Consider the following 22,686-nt stretch of genomic DNA (forward strand, 5'->3'; position numbering starts at 1 on the left):
CAACAGATGAGGATAAAACTGAAGTATTTTCATAACATTTCTTACCGCGTCGTCTCAACAAACACGTCTTAAAGAACAAAGGAAGAATAAGTATGACTGCGCATATTTTTAAGCGTTAACGTGCTTTTCTTATACATTATATCGTATAGATGTCGCTGTCATGACTAACAGATCTGACGACCGCCGTTTAAATGGTACGTCAGACATGTAGGAGGTGACCAATGCGTCGCAATTGGTATACGGGCTCTTTACAGTATGCGGGCGACCCGAGCATTGCCGACGGTCCTCAATAAGATTCCAGAGCTAAGGCACCTGCTACTTGTTCTCGAGGACAATAGACATTGCATTAGCAATTGTTACGGATGGTTTAGAAATAGCCATTGTTTGTACCGTTTGCATGACATAATGACATAAACAGCTGGCGACCTCATGAGGTCGTTCATGAGGTTATTATTAACAGAAGCGTATTGTTTTATTCGCTCGTCGACAGATGATGAACGCGGAATAGTATGGTGAGATTTTCTACCTGTGAATTCATTTATTTCTATATTTTGACAGTTGCAGTTAAGCCGATTGAATTCGTTTCAATCGAGCGGTAAATCATGATTCAAGATTACTGAGATACTGAATGAGTTTGAAAGTGATAAATCTCGTAGAAATGTACCACGTCCGCGTATCGATATAAAATTCGATTTAAAATAATTAGTCCATTCAATGCGTAGAGACACGTTTCATTATTTCAACTGTCGCAGCGCATTACATTACATACTTGCGAAACTGTACTGATATCATAAATGACATAATCTATAGGTTGACCAGTTTATATTAAAGGAATACATGAAAACGTTTTTGTGCTTTTCAACGTGCTTGCACGACGAACGAATTATAGTTACCACTTGCCAATATAATAAAAATATATATTTTCAATGTGTGTTTATACATCTAACATTTATTTGATATCAAATCGTAACTTAGGCTCAAAGTTACTCTTTATGCATGTATTGTTACACAAGGTTTAGTTTTTTATGCATAAACTATTTATAGTTTGAAGTATATGTAATCGACTAGTTTAGTGCACCTAATAAAAATACAAACACCTAACAAAAAGCCAAAAAACCTAAAAAAATTAAAGTTTTTTATAAATTAAATCAATAAAAAAACGATAGAAAAATCGACTTTTTTTACACAAATAATCGATAAAAGTGAGATTCCAGCACATCACTATCTATGGGATGGGATCGCCTGTGGCGACTGATTAATTACATAAAGTGGGAGATGAAAGGCCGATCAGCTGATCCAAAACGTGCTCTAACGTTAAACACGAGTACGTGGTCGTTTTAGTCATTGTCAAATCAAAACAAAAACAAACCGCTAAGTCACATGTACATTTTAATTGAAAAAGTTTAATGTTATATCGGCCATTGCCCTTGTCTGTAAGATTTTAAGAATTAAAACTTATGATGTTACTTATGTAGTAACTATGTTAATAACAAAAGACTGTTTTTAAAGCAAGCACAAAGATGCGGTCTATTTCTCGACTTTCATACATACATATTTATCATCTTATATAGACGTAAACTAAGGGACAAAAGTTAGACGTTTAACAAGTATTTAATAGATACATAGTAATTGGTTATAGGAGTAAATGCTTTAAAAGATTGTGCACACTGTCCATAAATCAAACATTTCATAAATAATAAAAAAACGTAATGATAATTTAGTAAGAAAAAGCGATGTCCATATTCGGAATACTACATATTAAAATTTTGTTTGTTAATTATTAGAAAAAATGTGTTTCAGAGTGATCTCTTTGTACAGGATGATTGAAAATGGCCGTGTTTTGAAACTTTGCTGACTAATGAGACACACACAAGCACCTCTTGAAAGCTTATAAATATATAACCATTCACCATGTATACTTTAGTTTTCAAACCGGTGTAAAAATAAACGATAAAAAATAACAAAATCACGTGTTATTTTTCTATGAATGTCTAGGTATAACTTTTTGAAGTCAAGCATTTTCGTGCTGTCATTTCTGTTCATTGCCAAAAACCTGTAAGTGGTGACGTCACGAGCTCGGAAGGGGTACTAAAGGAGATTAAGGTGGAATGGGGGAGGTGTGAGATCGTAAGGGGGCGACTGTCGACGTTGCACCACTACTATAAATTTTCGACTCGAATGTAACGCTTCTCTAATAAGCATCGACTTTAGTTTTGGACTCATGGTTTTTTATACTTTTACTTGAAAATAAAAAAATGTATATATTAGTTTAACTAAGTTCTTTGTTACATATAGCAATTACATTATACTGTATTGTCATATATGTATATAAATCTTATTACATTTTTTATTTACGTACATATTATTTATTTATGTATGTAAAATTATCATTTTTTGTGTAAAACAAATATTGTAATTTTTGTACCCGAATTTTAATTGTTATAATGCTTTATTGTATTATTATAAAGTACAATAAAACAAAATCCACTTTTACAATTTACAGTATCTGAGTGATTTTTTTTCTGTTAAGTGTGAACATACTATATAATCAATGGTTTTTGTTGTTTACAGAAATTGTTGGACCAAAGCAAAAAAAATAAAATTAAGTTTATTGAGAGTTATGATCGAGATGTAAAATCGAGTTTCTCATAACCCTGGAACAAGTAGTAAGGGATTGAAAAGACAAGCGTTGGGGTGAGGAGGGTGGAACCTCCTGCCGGCGTCGGCAACATGTCGAAACCTACACCCGCACACTACATTACTATAATTATCGCATTACAAAAAAAATCTTGTTTAGGTAGCACTCTGTTGCCTTTCTACTAATCGGAATCACATTTATTTAATCATCATCAGCCGATGGACGCACAGTGCAAGGCAATGATCACCACGGTTCACATATAAAGATTAATATATGTTAAAAAAACATTTACATATATTAATCCTTTGTCAAAAATCGTGTCCCTGTAAATTCTGTCAGTAATCTAATAACAATTTTAAAAATAAAAATTTTAAGTAAAATTTAAGCTTTAGCGTATTTTAAATTAACGATTGACCTTTTAATTTATGTACATTATAAACCGATGAGCCATTCGTAAAAGAAAACAATAAATGGAAACTAATAGACGGGAAAAGCTAGAACGTGTTACTCCCTCGCCACCCTCGTGGCTGATTACGGCTCCGTGCTTCGAAATAAGAATGAATTTTTAATGAACCCTCACCCGTCGCCGTACCCCCCCTACATCTCCCCCAAAGCTACGCACTTAGAAGATTAGTCCCAGGAGCTTTCTACCTAAATGACTAACAACAATCTCCTACACCAGGTCAGAGGTGAAGTTCTTTTATGGTATTAAGAATTACGTGTTGTTTATAATTTTGTCTATTTTACCGTTTCTATTATTTCTATTGCTCACTATTCACTGTGATTGGTTAAAGGTGTAAAAACTTTTAAGGGTGACTAAAAAGTGTGCTGTGTATTTCCTATGAATAAATGTATGGTACAAGCTTTAATAATTAAAAATGGTAAATAATGTTATATCGGAAGCAATAGCGTTTAAAAAATTAGGAATATTACGTAATTAAAATTAATTATGAATACTATCTGTTCCTACAGACTGTGTACTTCTCGAAATTATTGGCCTGTCTTATTCCTATAGAACAAATAAATTATTGTTACATATTACAGGGTAATCATTGATTCTAAAAATATGTAAATGATTTATTTTTGATATACAGCTTTTTGTAGACAAATGATAACTGAGGAATATTATTCGTGAGCAAAAATATTTAAAGCCTACACCTACGTAAACGTTGTGTTATTAATTATTATCTTTTATTTTGCGTTAACAATTTATAAGAGCAAAATCAGGCAGTTTCGCGTTTTGCATTATTATTTTCCTGAGAGTTCGAAACCACGTTTATGGAATAAAAGTAGATAAATACTAAAACGCACCAGCAAAGCGTAAACAAAGCGTAAATAAACGGCGAGTCGATTAGTATACACCGGTAACACAGTTCCAGTAAACCACGGGGAACAAAACAAACGATTTGCGAACGAGTCGGAAACGCGCGCCTCAAACGCGAAACGCGCCGCGAGGCAATAAAAGATAAGTAGCGGCCCGCAACAATGCAATAACAATGTAAATACAGTTTTATAGCGTAAACAGAAAGAGCGGCGTTACGTGGCCGCTACGTCACAGGCAGACGTCACGGGCGCGACGTCATCGACGGAAGTCCGTAGATATATTTCCAGCGGGCTGCACCGCGGGTTCAATGTCGACCCACTATCTATCGGCCATCAATCAGCCGATAGCCGCGGACACTCGACTCGCTCCTCATTCACCGCCCACCGCGTTCCGTACCTACTCCTAAATATAGATCTAATTACCGTTACATTGCCCCCTTTACGTCACTGTTACGTGTACACAAGTGCGCGGCCCATTCACACATTTATTTAATGACAGATTTTGATGACTTGATTTAATAATTATCAAACACTATATACTATAAAACCTTACTACTGTGTAAATAATTTTAACTGAATACAGCTTTAGAATTAATTGATCTAACTAATATTATTGAAAGTGATTTTAACAAAGAAAACATGAGTGTCTTGAGTTCTTCTCTGATCAGGGCGCGTTTAGACAGGTATTTAAATTAATGGATGCCACTATATGCAAACTCAACTTGATTCATAGCATACAAGTGATCAGTGCGTGATTCAAAAAGAAAAATAAATGTTTAAATATACCGATATCTCGATTACATCAATGAAAAATATTAGCGATGACAAACAGAATTGATTAATTCGCTTATATATATTTTACACTCGCCGCGGCTAATTAATAATAAATAAAGTTACTTTATTTATTAGTAATATATTTTTGTGGTGGTTTGATTCGGAGAGAAACATTTGGAGAACAAAGCTCGCGGTCTGACAGCCCTGTTACAGCGTGCATTAGTTTTCATTCATCGCGGGCCGGGATCGGGAAAGTGTATCGATATCGGTGCGTGACTAGCGGTTGCAGCGCGTCCGGGAGCAAGGCCGGCGGTGTTTACAAACTTCCGTCACGAGCACTTGTCACTAGGCCCGCCGTCCCACGTGTCTACGCAAATACGAGCCCTCACTAACATTGTCCCACTTTACGACTGCCGCCCCACCGTCTAGACGCGAGATACGATCGTTAATAGATTGATTGCTGACGTGTGCCTAACGTTCGATTATCTTTATCGCAGCCCGCGTCGCCCGTAATTCCGTTGCGTAATAAAGACGCAAAGGTCGTTATCCTTGCAATAAATTCTCAGTTTTACAAGTTCACGTATTGATCAATTGACTGCACTGTTATCACAGATATCAATTAATTTCACCGGTTTCGTATTTCGAATCAAAATTTTAATTAGACTAGCAAAACAAATAGAATGCTTAGATGGTAAATATAAAAGTCGACTTCTTAAATTTATGGAGTCCGTTGTCGTGTATTCGGCGAGCCCTGCACGGGGTGGCGAGGGGTGAATGCATTGGGGAGCCCCACCCTCCGCTGCACGGTAGGCGCGTAGTAACTGCAATAACGGAGCAGTGAAAGTGTCGCGGAGCGCTTCAACCGTCAATGGGTGAAGACGTACTCCCTTTACCCCTCCGTCTTGAACTCAAACTTGTAGTTAATAGTGAGACACATTTGCCCGCGCTTCGGCGCGCAAAGGATTCAAATAAATATGATTTTTTAACTTAACGCAATGTTTATGAATTGAATTAGCTAATGTGGTGCAACGGTGCGGGCATGCAGATTGACTTGCGGTTTCAGTTCGTGACTCGGAATCAATCAAGTATGAGAGGCATCAAGTATCGAGCGACAAGTGAAGGCGACAATCGAACAAGCGAGCGGAACGATCACGTCGTCATTATCACGAGCCATGAATGAAACGGAACGTAAATTGAAATATATCGCGTGCCATAATCCGCGCGCATTAATCTCGCTCAAACGGCGCGTTGCGTAACACGGAACGCAGCAAACGGCTCAAGTTCATTGATCCACTTAATGTCCGCGCTAAATGTGTCGCCGTTGTTGAATGTCAAAACATTGTTACATAATTCGCGCGAGGTACGCCGAGACCACGTGCGCCCGTTCCGGTCGCAGCCGCTTCCGACCGATAGCTCATACGTCACCATGTTTATTTATGAGCTTATGATTATAAAATGACGTTTACTCCATTCCGATATCGTTGACCGGTTGCCGTATAATAATAACATTCATTCATAAATGATTAATAGTTACTACCTACCGAATAGATTCGTAGTTGTATTATTAATGTTATTATCGTTATAATTATACCTAAACGAGATTTCACGCTCGGCGTCTGTAGTAAAATACAATTTACAAACAAACACGTAATGTTTACGTTTTATATGTAGGTATGTGTGTTACGTTACTGTTTCTCAAACGCATAGCGCTGTCTATTGCCCTGTAACTACTGGAATTTACACTAATGTTCCTTCTTAGAAAACTATTATAGATTTATTAAATACATTTGACGATGACTATATGAATATCAGAGCACTCAGTACCAATACCATTCAGTCATATATTTATAATACGACCTGTTGACAGCTACTTGCACGTAGTATTTTCCAACGACCTTAAAAAGATCCTTTGGGCACCTTGTGGGCGGATGTCCTACGCTGCACTTGCCGGCCCGTGGTCTTCACTCCAGAACCTTTAGTTTCCGAGGGTCGATATTTCTACCTATGTCACCTACCTACTAGCACTACAACTTGCCGAATCGATTGACTATGGCACTTACTTTTATTTGTCTACGAATCACATTTCTTACTTTTAAAATTATAATATCAATGTAACCTGAAAATATACTCGAACAATAAAAACCTTTTAAGACTAGTATTGTATTTAAACACGCGAAATAGAATGAGTAGCGCGAATATTTACTTATAGCGGGTCCGTTCGCCGACGGAGCCACAAAAAGGCGAACTTAAAACGATAATAGTTGTCAAACTTTCGCCCCGTCGTGAACTTGACCGTCAAAATAAGAGAGCGGTCATAAAAAGCATCAGTCTTATACAATGACGTGAATTTACATAAATTATAGGCGTCCGCCCGTCTCGGCGCGTTTACTCGGATGCAATGTTTACACAGCCATCGGCGTACCAAACTCGAGTTCAACGACTCATATATTGTTTTATTGCGGGACGTAATTGGGTCGCGGGTCGGCATTGGGGCCATGGGAAATGTACTTGACGGCCGAGCGTATGCGAAACGCTGTGATACGTGCGACCTAAGAATCATTAAGGGTTCCTCATGGTTCTAAATAGCTTTTTCTAGCGATACATAGAAATACTTTCTAATAAGTAGATAATGTCTTTATTTATTCCTATATTTAAAAAGAAATGTCTTAAGATTTTGTAAACACTTGTCTAATGGTGCCGATAACTTAAGTTTACAAAATGACCAGGTTTGAGGTGACAACGCAGAATACCTTTTTCTATTTAAATCAAATTAGTTTATCTTTCTGAAGGCAATGAATATGCTTTTACAATAAGATCCCCAATAATGTTGTTTGACAACTATTATTTGATATAAAAAATGTCTGTGTGGGGCTAAGGGTTACTTACTACACTGTAAATGACTTAATACAAGATAGCCAACGCCTTCATATTTCATAAAAGACACCTTGGGAATGATTTATTCATCATCCGCACAGGTGGTAGACTCAACTTGACATCAGTAAGAAATTTAATCCATCGTATGAATAAGGAATTAGAATATCTTTAATAATCTCGGTATTTTATCGATACTGTTATCACATGTTCAGAAAAATATTGAATTGTTCATCAAAATTACCCAAATTAGGCGCAACGTCTAAAATAAATCATACTCCAACTTTAATGTACCCAATTGGAGATAATAACTCGAGTAGAATCACTGTAGCGTGACATAAAACAAGCGAAATCTCTCACAAACGAAAAAACGTAAACAAACAAGTGCGGTAACTCAACACGACGGTAATAAAAATATAATCGGCCGCATTGAATTCGGTACACCTGACGCCACGAGCGTCGCATTTTTTCTAAACAGGTGTTACTACGACCATTCATCGTTCGTGTCGATGCCCTATATTATTGTAGTGTCTTTCAAGTTCACTGAGTCACACAATGAGTTGTAATTGGTCGTAAACTTATGTCAAAACATGTCCGCGCTTTACATAATTAGGCTCGTTAGCATAAACGATTATGATGCGTGCCTGACGTCGCCGTCGCGGCGAATGCGTGCATTTGTTTATGTTTACAAACCTCGTCAGCACGTGCTCGACTGTTAACTGTTGAGAGTAATTAAGTACGCGAGATGGAGGCGGTCGCTCTTCCGCGCCTGCTCTTTTTGTTCAGCGGCATAAGTTAATTGTTTCGTTTGCAAGATATTATACACTGATCAATCACTAGGATTGATCTTCAGCCTGGTCTTTAGATTTATCTTTAGATAATCCGCGTAAACTTTTTCAGTGAATTTACAAAGATTCAGTTAAAGACAATTTTGTTTTAAATGCGAACATAGTCAAACAAAACATCATTTATTCGTATAGATACTGATTTATTAGATTATGTGACAATAGACGTACCGGAAGAAATAAAAAATAAAATACCTGTGCTTTACAAAATAATTCGGATAAATTATAAATATTTAATTCAGCACTTGTCATGTGACCGATTGATATTGATATTAAAAAACTTTCTCCTTAGACGATACCTGATCTGCAGGTTAGTCGTCCGAAACTAAAACCTAACAAAATATGTCTACAAGAGTACTGCATCTCCAGAAAATAAAATTTCAATGACTTTAACTTTTTGTCAAGTAATCATGAATTTAATCAGTCATTCAATATAATGTTTAATAAAACCTACTATTTAGTTAGTTTAAAGGTATAACTTTATAAAACATCATACATTAGGAAACGAGTGTTCAATTTAAATAACGCAAATATTCCCGTCCGTAAATATATAGCGTATGCGTACGTAGGAGTGAGCTCCCAGCGTCCCGGCTGACGAATATGCACGTGACTGCAACAAGTCGCATTCCTCGGTGCACCCTTCAACCCCACCCCATCGCCTACACGGCCTACCCGCACCACGTGGCCCGATTTAGGAAGCTTGTTTATGATGTAAATATTTGCACAAAACATATGATTCGAGTAAACCGCTGCCACTCGTACAACTAAACCGGAGCGCGATATGAACTTGTTTATAGATGATACGTATACGTATAGTTACAGTTTTTTGTTAACAATATGCTTTACATAGTCTACTTAAGGAAAAGAAGAGATTTAAATATTGTTACTAGAAAAATTGGCGACGTAGGTCGCGGGAAGTAAACGTGGCGATCTTTAAGAGGAAGCCTACACGTTGCAGTGAGCGTCTAGCGAATGTTGTTTTAATTATTAACAGTGTTATTGATTATATGTGTAAAAGTTTTAAGCGAGTAAATGTCATGTATAGCTCATGTGTCAATAAAAAGGTTTTTTACACCTATTTCCAATGACACTATGTGCTAATATGATGCATTAATATTCTTAATTATTTTGGAATGCGACGGCCCAATAGCTTCTAACTATACAAGGCCTACAGGGGCAGACAGTAAGCAATAATAAATTTTACTTTGCGTTTGTCCGAATTTAGGAAAAGTTTTATTTTATTATCTTATCGTTACGTTATTTATCATTAAAGATTTAACACTTACAATCGCTTATTATTATTTAGTGACCACTTGCGTACATAATGAGAAATATGCCACAAAGGCCCAATATATAAAAACTAGAATTAGATTGAGCTCCTCCATAACATCATTTCGATTTTGACTTCGTAGGACCCCAAACGCTTTGTGATCTAAGAAGAGCTTACAACATAAACAAACTGGTTTTATCACTATATTCTCAATATATTACTTGTAGGTGTTATTACTTATGGGTTAAAACTTAAATCTGTGTCTTCAGATTGGCACACGTTGAAAAAATCTTTGATGGGTGTCAATCTAAAGACATGGCTGGCACCTGTGGCTGTTAAACCATGACCAGACCATCTGGCATTATGAAAGCTGGATAAGAAGTAAAATTAAAGATATTTAACAATTTCTGATAAGTGCCGATACAAGCATAGTGTTCACTCCATTGTAAGTGATACGCCCCGTACATGATAGTGTTATGGGTTACAATGTTGCTACTGTTACCGCAGTTTTGTAAGCCATTCTGAGCAACATTTTTAATATCAGAGGCAGAGTTAACAAAATGTGTGTACATGTAACAAAGGTTACGATAAAAATGACAATCGAGTTGATAAAAATTTAAGACAAGGAGTATAGATGGATATTTACATCTATTTCAATTAATATTTTAAAAAACTTGAATAGTTAAAGTGTACTTCTGTTACAACGAGTTATTAACAGCTATCTTTTATTTATGATATTCTTCAACAGTAATCAATAATATGTATTAGACCGAAATTGTTATATTATTCTCTTTATCCCAATCCGAGGTAGAACTTACTATTTTAAATTGGGAAAGGACTAGCCTTGGCGAAAGTTTTCCTGCCGTTGTCATAGCGACGCGCTCCTATTGAAATACCTCTAGTTAACTTGTATACATTCAAATAGAAACAATTCAAAGATATATATTACAATAATGATTTGGAAGACAAAGACGAATTATAGTGTTTCTGGTGAAATTTAGGCAGGTGAGGTGGTTGCCGCGTAAAATCTTCGCCGAAATGTAAGAGAATAACGTAGCAACATAGAAAGTAAAGTGCGTTCGCGCCGCAGCCAAGTCGGCGATAATTAATGTGCGGCGAGCCGAGCGAGCGGCGCCGGCAGCCTCGCGCCGAGCACAAAAAACCCGCTCCGGCACAAAAACAGCGGGCGCCCGAGCGAGACGCCGCTACGCGAGCGAGCGAGACCGCGCGGACTTATTTCTGTTGGTTCTCGCTCGCCTCGGGCGACGCAGTTATCGAGGCGACTACAGCGCTTTGATTTAAAACTCCGAACGCGCCCTTCTATCTATCACATGACGTTTGACAGGTCGCCGGAAATGTGGATATGTCAAATTCGAAAAAAGGCGCGCACTCGACGCTAATATCAAAAACTTTTTTCTTGGTAAAAAAAATATGTTAAAGACTACGTTTCATTAAGACCTTAATTATCAATACGCAATAAACAAAAAAATAGTCAAAAGCAGTATTAACGAGTAATCTTTTAAAAATATTGTTAGTGATTTTATATTTAGTTAGACGGACTCATCACACAATTTTAGTAAAATAATTACCAATATTACTTTATTATAATATAGACGCAGCAACAATTCAAATAACGAGCTGTCGTTAAGTTAAACTCCAAATGAAGTAAATACCGTCAATTTACGTCCATTGTATGAAATCGAAATAGTTAATAAAGTTTTAATTTATATTATACAACGTAAGTGACACGTTCAAACAAAGAGTTGTCTTAGATTTTAAACAAAGAATTGCAGTAAATTTTAGAAATGAAAGTTGAAATAAAGTATAAAAATAATTAAAAGTCGTAACAGAGTTGCAGAAATTTGAGTATTAAATTTGAATTAACAAAAGCCTGCCTTTTTTTAAGTTTGCCTTTAGTTTCATAACTATTTCAAAGTTATTTTTAATATTGGAGCGAATAAAGAAAATCGACCAAACTAGAATTAAAGCAGCCTTCCAACCTTAAATTATACATTTTCTAGCTTAATTTTATGTCTTACCTGAAAATCACTCCACATCTTCATGGGGATACACCATAGTTCCGATACGAAAACATAACACGATCACGATCAACAACTGTCAAATGTGTCACAGCACGGCGTCACTGTCACAAGCGAACTGAGCGGTGGCCGAGCGCAGACTGGCGATTGGAAGGTTTGGCGGATACGACGTTTGGGCGCGGAGCTCGCTTAGCCAGGCCCGTTCAAGTTCGGCGTCGTTCGGAGTAACTCGGGCTCATTCGGCTCACAGCGCCCACCTGCGACTCGTTTCCACGAACAACAAAACCGAACCGACTCTACCGCCTGCATAGTGACGTTTCGATAACTTCAAGGTATCGATACAAAAGATTCAAGTTACAAAAATGTACATACAGTTCAATGTTTTAGTTTCTATTATACTTCAACAAATTAAAATCTCCCTAATGTCATAAGTAATTCAGTATTAAAAAGTAAATGACCAATTAAATTAAAAAAGTAATTAAATGTGCTATAATGAAACTTTAAAAATGTACGAATAATAATAACGCACTATAGCTCGTATCCGCCCCTTCAATAGTCGTTGGAAATACCCATCACGTAACACCATGTTTCAGTGCCGCACGTCCAAGGTCTGCAGTCCCACTGCAAAGGCAATTTTGAATTACTAATAGCACGTTCCTCTAAATACGAAACATTTATACTTATATACATTTATTTAAATAAGAAAATTAAGGATGTGCTTAATTATCTTTTATGAAGAAATAAATATTTATAACTAGATATGTCCATAGTGTTCTATGAATGCATACATCTACATCTAGTTTACGGATGCTGCAGTGTTTTAATTTTTTATTTCCTCAACTATATCTAAAATTCAAGGTCCTTTATATTGGAAGAATATTTGAAACTTAGCCAGTATCGTACGCAAGAACCAAACTTTCCACAACTGATAACGGAAAGTGACACAATAAAAAAGCTTTCACAACAAAGTTTCGAGTGCGGGGCGCAACGGCCGGTCCGTAGCAGGAAGTTTGTAGCTGTAAAACTTCGTAGCGCTCCGTAGCGTGAAAGTTTTGATTTCAACGATTTGCGTTGCGGCGCAAAGAGGGCCGCGCCGCGAGGCCGCGCTAGTTCTGACCCAACCTCCTGTACAATAGTTCAACTGCGACTATAAAATCTGAACGTTTTAATGTAGTCCATTGCTGGTTTTATTGCAACTCACCACAGACACGAAACATCAAAAGCAGCGATGTATACGTACTTATGCGATGAATCAGATTCTAAATTTCGTAGGAAATTATCTGTTCTAACATCTCTCACGAGAGTGCGCCACTCGGATGGACTGACTACGCCCTTACCGTGTAAACGCGTCTTGTAAATCAAACCATAACAAAAGCGAATCTGCTGTCGCAATACATTCCTCGTGCAATTCACTACGAATTCAAACTGCCGTATAGCGCTGCAGCAATGGGGCCGGTGCGGATCGATATTACTGCTTCGATACGGAGAAAGTCGGGAAAATTCGTTTGGCGGTAATTTCAAATCCGTTCTAAAGAACAAAGGCTACGCGATGTTTTTACAGAAAATTCAATGAAATTTTCAATTATATTGCTAAAGTTTCCGAATGTTATTTATACACACGATTGTTAGTTCACTTATCGGCGTGACGAAGCGCATTCGATCGGCGCAACTGTACCTCAGGTTAGTGAAAATTTTATTTAAATAGGATTTTTCTTTGTTCTACGATACATATATATTAACCTTTAGAAATGAATACGAATCTATTAAACGAGCATATGGTATTAACTAAAAATTTAAAGTAAAATGAGTTTTTTGGTTCGATGACTGGGCCTAGGTCGTTTCCAATCGGTTGTAATGGAAATCTACGACATGCAGCTTTCGCCCGGCAGTGAATATCCTATGGCTGAAAAGATGACGATGAACAATTTTTTCAAAACCCTAAATGACCAATGCAAAACCAATAAAAACGTTTCACAAAACTAAACCTTCGTCCACGATACGTTGACTGAACTAAATTTAACATATGCATAAATTTTACTAACATTCGCTTTATAACGACAATGTCTAATATTGCCTATATATTAAAGATTATATAATTACGGAGCAATTACGGAATGAGCTTCTGTTGTTGAAAAGCCTGAACATTGTATTGATTTGGATATGGTATATAACCATACAATCCCAAAGCAGCACCTTCCACATCCAGCGTATCTTCGACATCAATGGCGATTCAAAAATGCTTTGATTAATTAGTTAACCGGTGCAGAGAACTATATTATATATCGAATAGAATTCGGAATGTTAAAAGTTATTGGGCAGTCGCAGTACTGTATAAAAATAAGTAAAACGTATTTCAGAATGATCACTTTGTATTGATTTAGTTTAATATTAATAAAAGATAACTTTCAAAAGTGATATTTCTATTTCATTTAAGGCTTCATTTATCATCAACATTTCAGCCATAGCAGTCCGCTGCCTTCATGGAAGCCCCCAACAGCACATGCATCCTGCAAATTTTGTTGTTCCTGTAAAAAAGTTTAGGTTTTGATTAACTACAACATGCCTTTTTGATTATGATTGTCGTCAAATGTTTAACAGCGAAAACTAATGTATTGTTTTTAATATTTTCTTGGACATTTTTCTATCTTTTATCTAATATATTGAAGAAGGATTTTCTTCTAACAAAAACCTTTCTCGAGTCTTAAGAAGTTAAGTAGTAGTGTCTTTTCAAGTTTTGGTTTTTCTAAACGTTTTGCAACTCATTATTACATAATATGTGTTTTGTTTATTTAAGCAGTTTAATAGGGAATTGTTTATATTGAGACCGTAAAGTTTAGTATTGTTTTATATATCTTATCCTATGATATCGTGATCGTACTATCGATAAGTTTTCTGCTTTCATGTGACCGCTACCTAGAGTTGATGAAGCGGTTCTACCTTGCGCCTTGTGTGATATTTTGTATCCTATGTTAAACAAAGAATCATATAACATATTGCAAGATATATCTATTTATTTATTATGATTCTGCATTATTAATACAAATGTCAAAGATTTAAAGTAAATAATGAATAACTTATTTACACTATAAAATACTTTCATCATTATCATGTTTGCAAAGCATAGGTCTTCCTGAAGGACTCTGCGTCGGCTCATAAATGCCACTTGATAAACTTTCAGCTCGAACGGCCGTCAAAATAATACCAGATACCAAATAATATTTTAATAACTTATACCGATAACAAGATATACTATACTTATACATATTATAGTAAAATACTTTATATTATGGTAATTGTAAGTGTTAGGTACATTGTGGTAAAGGACATGAGGACTTAATTGCTTTTAGTTATTTACAAATGCTATTTTCCTGTAAGAATATACAGGTTCGAACCGGTGAACTAAGCTTAGGACGTCAAGACACAAGGTGGACTGTCGGCCTTGTTATGGTCAAAAGACGCTCGACGCTGCTTCCGACCGGGCCAATTTTTAATCCATGAGGGAAGAATATGTCCAGCAGTCAATGTCGATAATGTGTCATATTTCACAGATACATAAATACAGATTCACTGTCTTTGACGGTTGAGTATTAAACACTCTTAACGTAGATCTTTCAAGAGTAACTAAACAGGAGAACTACCTCGGAAACCTTAGCTCGTGTTTATACTATTGGTTTGGGAGACCGCTAAATACTTTACTCAATCAAGTAAATGTATAAAGTAATTAGGACTAAGATTCCCCAAGAGCATACTTTGGTTTGAGATGTCACAAGACACGGGTCCATCATTTTTGGAGAGTGTATCTCGCTACGATCGGGTGTTGTTATAGGAGTAAAGCTGCATTTAAACCTGCTGCTAAACAGTCATCACATTTCAACCGATGTGCTACTACTACAGCTGGACATGAGCCTCCACCATTGATTTTCGACAGGACCCAGTGGAAGCGATTTGCAACTAGCATTTTACAACAATTTTAATGAGATCATCGGTTCAACTTGTGGTTGGTTTCCTCTCCAGAATCGTAAGGCACCAGCGGCAATCTATTATGCACACTATGTGACTAAAATGCCACTTCGATTTGTCAGTCCGCTGGACTATATCGATTACTTTTGTTCCTTTACGGTTTTCCTCATTCTTGAATCAATCTCGTAGAGAGATCCCGAGAACAGGCCTCATCATGACTCGTTGAACGACTATGAGCTTGCCAGTGAGGCCCGCCATAGAGTAGTGCGTATGTATTATTCTATTACAGGAAGGTATATACTACAGTATTAATCTCTAGGCTACAGATAATATATAAGAGACATCTTAAGTCACAAGTGGTTACTACAACATCCTCATATTACGCAAAATTTTTCAACTTTTTAAAGTTACATCTTTCAAAATTATAGAAAAATATCTACTACAAATGTAAAACTTACAATATATTAAGGTGCTCGACAGATTATATCCTGAGATCAAAAAATACCATAGCTACTACACATTGTTCGTGAGAATCATTAGTACTATTTCAATTTTTTTGTTTGGGCCACTTTTCTTCTACATATTTAAAAACGCCTTTTTTAACTTAGCTAGGCTCGGCACAGGATTAGTCATTGTATAAAATGGCCAGGCTTGAAACAATCATAAAAATAATGAAATAGTAAACAAACTATAAAGGAATTAACAAGAAAACTGTTGTCTGTTCGTGAACACAAAAATGTACGCTCAACAGACAATTCGTTATCCGTCATGGCGTCTGGTTAGTCGGCGAAATTTAAAAACAGTTGCTGACCTGAATTTTCCACAATATTATAGTGCTACTTAAATTTATCACATAATATTTACCGTTGATTTTGTTAAATAAAGGTTTTAGGTATCTGGCATACGAGTATAAGGTTGTTTATAATATAATAGGTAAACTCCAGAAGTATGGCAAAGTCACTTTATAGTATTAAAAATTACACTATCTACTATTCGGACCACTCCTCCGAGCCATATATTCACGTTTTTTTTTATTTCCAGGGAAATACGAAACATCATTTTACGAGTTCCAGAAAGAGAAAGACGTAGACCGCAGCTCCGGTGACTCTTTTAAAAAGCTGAAGAATGGAAAACTAATTTTAAACAGCTTACAGACGACACACAGATCAAGGATAGTAAAAGACTATTGAATTTCACTTAAAATTTCGTCATCACCTACCACCTGGGATTCCAGAACAAATGGATATATAAATATGTATTACTACTTTACGTATAATTTCTCAAGTGTATTAGTTTTTTTATAATTATTCATATGAATGATCAGTTAGACATTATTTGGAAGTCCAGGTTTCCCGATCATCTCGATAACAATTTCTTTGAACAAGTAAAATCCGTTACTAAAAATCCTACATGTGAATAATTACGCCATTTTTAAGTGAAAATTATATTTTTTATATTGTATTTTAACGATGACCATAAATTATTGTCGATAGTTACATCCAGGTACTATTACGTAACTCTGAGATAGTATCAACTGACAATCAAGAGATGGCGCCGTGAACGTTGTCTGCAAAGTACCTGATAACGCATGTTGTGTTTAGATCATATCTTTTAATTCATTGATATATGGAATAAATTATTTTATTTAAATAGTTATATGATTTTAATACATAAACATTTCTTAGTTGAAAACTTAAAAGCTCATTTTAGACATGGTATTTATGCGAAAATCTTTCGAATTTATTAAATAAAAATGATTAGATTTTTTAATTATGACGTAAACCACAATAGAATTATTGCATTGTGTTGTTGTGATTCTAAAAAAAGACATTGTTATGCACAAGGTGCACAAAAGCATGTGCTGTCGGCATGTGCTAGCCGCGAATGTGCCAATGCTGTTTCGCGGACTCGGCACTTCGACGCAGACGAAAAGCTGACTCCGCATTCGGTGTCACTTTACAACGCCATGTGAGAAAGCAGGCCACTCCGTTTAGGTATCGGATTGTGGGCATTATCAAACATATTCATCATTTTTAAATGTTATATTCTATACTCAAATAGCTTCTGGTTATTAATTATAAAACAGAATATATGTTATGCTATTAAATTATGTTATTTCGGTTACAATATGCTATATAGTTTTAAAACAATTAAAAAATTGCAAGTGTTATTTAATTTTTTTTACTCACTTAAAAAGATTCCTTATCGATTTATTATAAAATTATTATTTTTTAATAAGTTTATGCCTATTTAACACTAGTGGTAGATTAGCTGCAGCTAGAGTGCTGCGTGGTAGACGAGCTGCTGCCAAAAATACGAGCATAAATCGCAGTGTTGTGCTACTTTATTTTACAGAGCGACGTAAGTGAATAACGGAAACCGGCGACAATCACTGAAAACGAGATGTTCGTGTTAAGGGGTTCCAAAGCAACGCCATCTTGTGTCTATGGGTCGTTTCTGTCTTTACCATCACACTGTAAATGTTGTTATTGATTAATCAAAATCTCATGTATTTTTAATATAAAAAAGGAAGAAGTTTTTGTGTTAAAAAGAATATTCAATGATAATTTTGTAAAACTGGTCCTATTTTACAGAGTAATAAGAAGACGTGAACTTAATTAAATTATATATTAAATATTTGGTTTCATTTGCAGCAACTAAAATTTTGTTTATTTACTTTATTTTGTAGGCGTGTTTAAAATTCTGCCTTTAAATGTGTTATAAACCTTATTTCGATATCTTTTCTAAAAGATTATTTTATATTTAGCTAAATGTAAAAGAGGTGAAACGTAGAATTTTGTATTATCAAGCCTTGTCCAGCTATTTACTAATATTACCGTTATTTCTGTTACATTCGTGTGTAAAATAATCTTTATATAATTAAAATGCAAAAGAAATTCAGTTGTATATTTTCAAGCGCTGTGTCGACTCGGTCGAAAATTTAGTAATTATCAAAACTTGTTTCAACTCGTTTCTGTTTTATTTGTGCTTACAATTAAAACCTAAGTCCATCTTGTCATTAACTAATAGGTGGACGGCTGCAGAATTGTGATGTTTGTAATTTTTATAATCTGGAATAAAGTTAAAGAATAATAATACTTAAAATCTCAAATACTGCGTGGTTTATTTTTCTTTACGTGTACAAAAACAATTCGGTGTGTAATTAGATATTATGTTATTATATATGTATATGTTTTACTAAATCTTTTATTAAGGTATGCTAATAAAACAATAAAAGAAATAATTATACGATGAATGTGTGAAAAAAAATCTTCTTTATGGTTCTGTTGGTTAAAATAGATGTGTTATTTTTATAAATGGATTACTTCATCAATAAGTAAAAGTGACATTTTCATGTTATTAATAATGTAGGATTTTTCTGGTTGTCTTCTGTAGAATCTTCGTCTCTCTTGGTAGTTGCGTCTTTTAGTTTGGCGTGTTAATTCGGTGTCTGAGGTGAAAGTGAAGATAACATCACTATCTCTATCTTTTTACATATTATCTCCTTGTTTAACTACTGGTGTTTCATCTATACTTCTACAGTTTATAAATGAACCATATAAATTAAGTAAAATTTATTTATCTTATTAATTATAAATAGTAACATATAAGAAGTTCAAAGCACTATTAAATAATGGAGCAAAACCCTGTTTGCTTTGCAGATCAAAAACCACTGTACTTAAAATTCAAGAATAAACTCGCTCGACTGGTTTGTAAATAAACACTATGCGAAAAAGCTGTAATATAATTATGTTGAAAAAATAGTCATTTGATGGTTACGCAATATAATGACCGTCTAAATATTCACACGTATGTATGTGAATATTTTTAAGGAATAAAGATGGCGACGTTGAGAAGTTCAATAAACACAGGAAGATCTATTCACAAAGATTTCAGGATCATTGGAGATTTGACGTTGGCGTGGAGTAAGCAGAAGTTATAATGGTGGAACGAGAGCAGGGTTAAGTGTCATTAAAAACGTCCGCCGCGCTGGAATCGTTAGCAATGGTATTGCGCGGTGTCCTCGCGTCATCTGTGTGGAAAATATTCTATATAATTTATATTAAAACCATTTTTTCGAATATTTTTCTTTTGTGCTCAAATTCAACAATTTTTTGTTTAACTTTTGGGAGGCTGGGGTACACTGAGTTTCCAACTTTTTTTTGTGGAGAACCTTTGTTACGTTTTTTTTCTTACGATGAGGCGTCTTAGATAGAGAACCTGTCTTTTGAGTATTCGTTTGTTGCTTTGGTTTTTAAACATATTTGTTTTAGATTATATGGTAATGCGTTTAATCACATGTTGGTAGGATCGGGAATATTAAATAATGTAGTTTATAATAAATGCGTGAATCACCTTGTTTAAAGTGATCACCCTGAAATACGTTACATTAATTATTTTTTTCTCTTGGACTACGAGAGACCACCATTGATTTTTGGATAGGGAGATTGTCAGTAAATGTGCTATATTAAACCCTTTAAAGCAGAAACATTTCTATTCAGTCTGCATTTATTTTGTTATATGTTTATTTCGTAAATTTTTAAAATATCAAACTTTAAATTAACACCAAATGATAAATCAAATCCATATTAAATCCAATTTTTTATATATATGCCATATCAATTAAACATTGCATCGACTATTTGCTGCTACTTCTTTCACTAAGCCCTGTCATAAAAATAAAATATCCCGAAGTAAAGAATTAATGCAGAAATGCCAAAGAATAGATGTCTATTGTCAATAAACACGACTTTTCGAAGCCTCTTTAGGTTGACAGAATTAAGTTTTAAATTAAATCTTAAATTTAGATATTAGTAAGAATCGCCTTTCTACAATTATTGCATTTGAATTTAAAAATAAGCAACGCAAATCTGTTTAACTATTAAAAATATAAACAGCATGTAGGTAAGGTCCATAGAACAATGGAGTAATGCCGTAAATCCGTATTTAATTGTCTTATAATGGATTTTTTTGAATTTATTGAGCTTTTATGTATTTTTTTATTTTCTTTTGAAAATATGAGCTTAAACTTCAATCCTATAGATGCCCCAGAATATGTAAGAAGCCCCTTAACATCTGAATAATGAAGATATTTTGTATTTGTTTTTAATTTCTGATATTCATTCTTCTTCGCAGAATACTTCTTCTTCGATCGAACGAAGAAGAGATTACTTGGAATTTTAATTGCGTTATTATTAAAGAAATAATAAATATTGCATGATTTTTAATGTTTCCCCAGCTTTTAAAGCATAATATTTCCAATGTGTTAAATGGTGTGATAAGAAGGAGTTGAGGGGGGAGAGGAAAGAGTGAAATTTCAGGTTACTTTATGAACGGCCTTTAAGACATTTAGGAGGGCACTCGACGAAGTGACTGCGCAATGGCTGCTAAGAGGGATCCTCGGCTTCGGTTGTCAATCGAAACGAACCCTCGTTCGAACCAGAGGGAACAGACTCTTTCATCAAATTTCAAGGAGAATTTCTTAAACTAAGATTACCCGGAGAAGTAGCAGAAGTTTCTTCGGTAATGCTTCTATGACTTATATAGGAAAATCAGTTTGGTTTGTCGCCGAATCGTGAGTATGCAGTAAATTATTTAATGGCGTTTACTAATAAGTGTGTATGCTCAAATTATGTAGATTATTGTAGAGTAGACACATATTCTGTAAACACTTGATTTAGGTAAAAATTCAGGGTGGACGAAAATAAGTTGTTGGTTAATGGGTTTAAAAATGCACCGGTACCGACGAAGAAAATTTGTCTCGTTGACCTCTGAAGACGTTCTTACGCTGTCAGTCGAATATATGAGCATTCTCCGCAACCGTGTAGTATAGTTTGTGTACTAATGCCTGAAATAAAATGAGTGATATCGGAATTGTTGATATAGGAACATTGGAATATGCATAACGTGTACGTGCATATATCACCTAAGTCTAAATACATTAACTAGGGGATGTATTCTCTGGCTATAGCAATAGCAATAGCAACATTATACGTCATTGGTTGCTTCTCACCTGACTTTATTTATTAAAGTACGGCCGCCGCGTCGGTCACGCGATGCCTTTGCCGCATATATACGTACAGAAAGCAACACTATATATTTCTTGGATTTTCCTTCATCTTAGCTCTCTGTTTTAGAACTATACTGACTGTATTATACGCATAGTCAGTAAAGTTTTAAAACAGTTAAACAGTAATATAAATCAAAGTAAAGTGCTGTTGTACAGAGTGATGTTTATGTATTGCTTATTTTCTGTCAATTAATGTATAGGGTCTGGACCCCCTATTCAAAAATCAATAGTTGCAGAAATAATAAATTAATAAGATTATGACACAATAATAAGATTAATAATAATTGTTTACAATCTCTTCTTGCTTAATATCGTCAATAAGTGTTCTAAATAAGTTTTTCATATTAGGGGAACCGAAAGGTAATGTCGTATATGTCGACATATTTTACAGAAAAACAGATTGATTTTTAACACTCCGGCATTGAAAATTTTTATACTTGATGGCAAAAGGTTGTTGATAACGAAGGGGTATATACTGTAAAATAGAAATAAAAACTTGTTAAAAATGTAGGCGTGTGAGTTTAACCTAAGAAAGCGACTTTAGTTTCCGGTATATCTTTATGATAACTGATTTTAATTCACTTTTATAATTTTAACACACGTTGTTTATAAAGTTATAAAAACTTGAAAGAAAAATTTTAAAGCAAAAAATAGGAACGAAGTACCTTACTTCTTATTTTTAAATAATGCCGAATTTGTATGTATTATACAAAATAGAGCTGAGGACCCTATTTCTGATCTTATGCGGAGTATGAATTAAAGTGTAAAAATAAATAGACATTTTTTAAAATAAAAAATGTTTTTTTATTTGTATTGCACCACATAAAGTATATTGTTTGTGTTTGTGCTCACAGTTACGTATATTATAAAGTAAATAAACTTAATTTAATTAATAA

General features: G+C 34.9%; 1 protein-coding gene across 1 annotated transcript in view; it reads right to left on the reverse strand.

The window, feature by feature from the left end:
• tara (taranis) overlaps positions 1-11,883 on the reverse strand; it is a 32,380-nt gene extending 20,497 nt beyond the window's left edge. Inside the window, exon 1 of the mRNA XM_068762847.1 lies at positions 11,761-11,883. Within this exon, the coding sequence (XP_068618948.1) occupies positions 11,761-11,784 (24 nt within the window). The 5' untranslated portion in view covers positions 11,785-11,883. The remainder of the gene's footprint in view (positions 1-11,760) is intronic.
• Between the last annotated feature and the right edge of the window lie 10,803 nt (positions 11,884-22,686).

The sequence above is a fragment of the Battus philenor genome, unplaced genomic scaffold, assembly GCF_028537555.1.
Source record: "Battus philenor isolate CCGP_79_NKW_IND1 unplaced genomic scaffold, ilBatPhil1.0.hap1 SCAF_17, whole genome shotgun sequence".
Lineage (NCBI taxonomy): Eukaryota > Metazoa > Arthropoda > Insecta > Lepidoptera > Papilionidae > Battus > Battus philenor.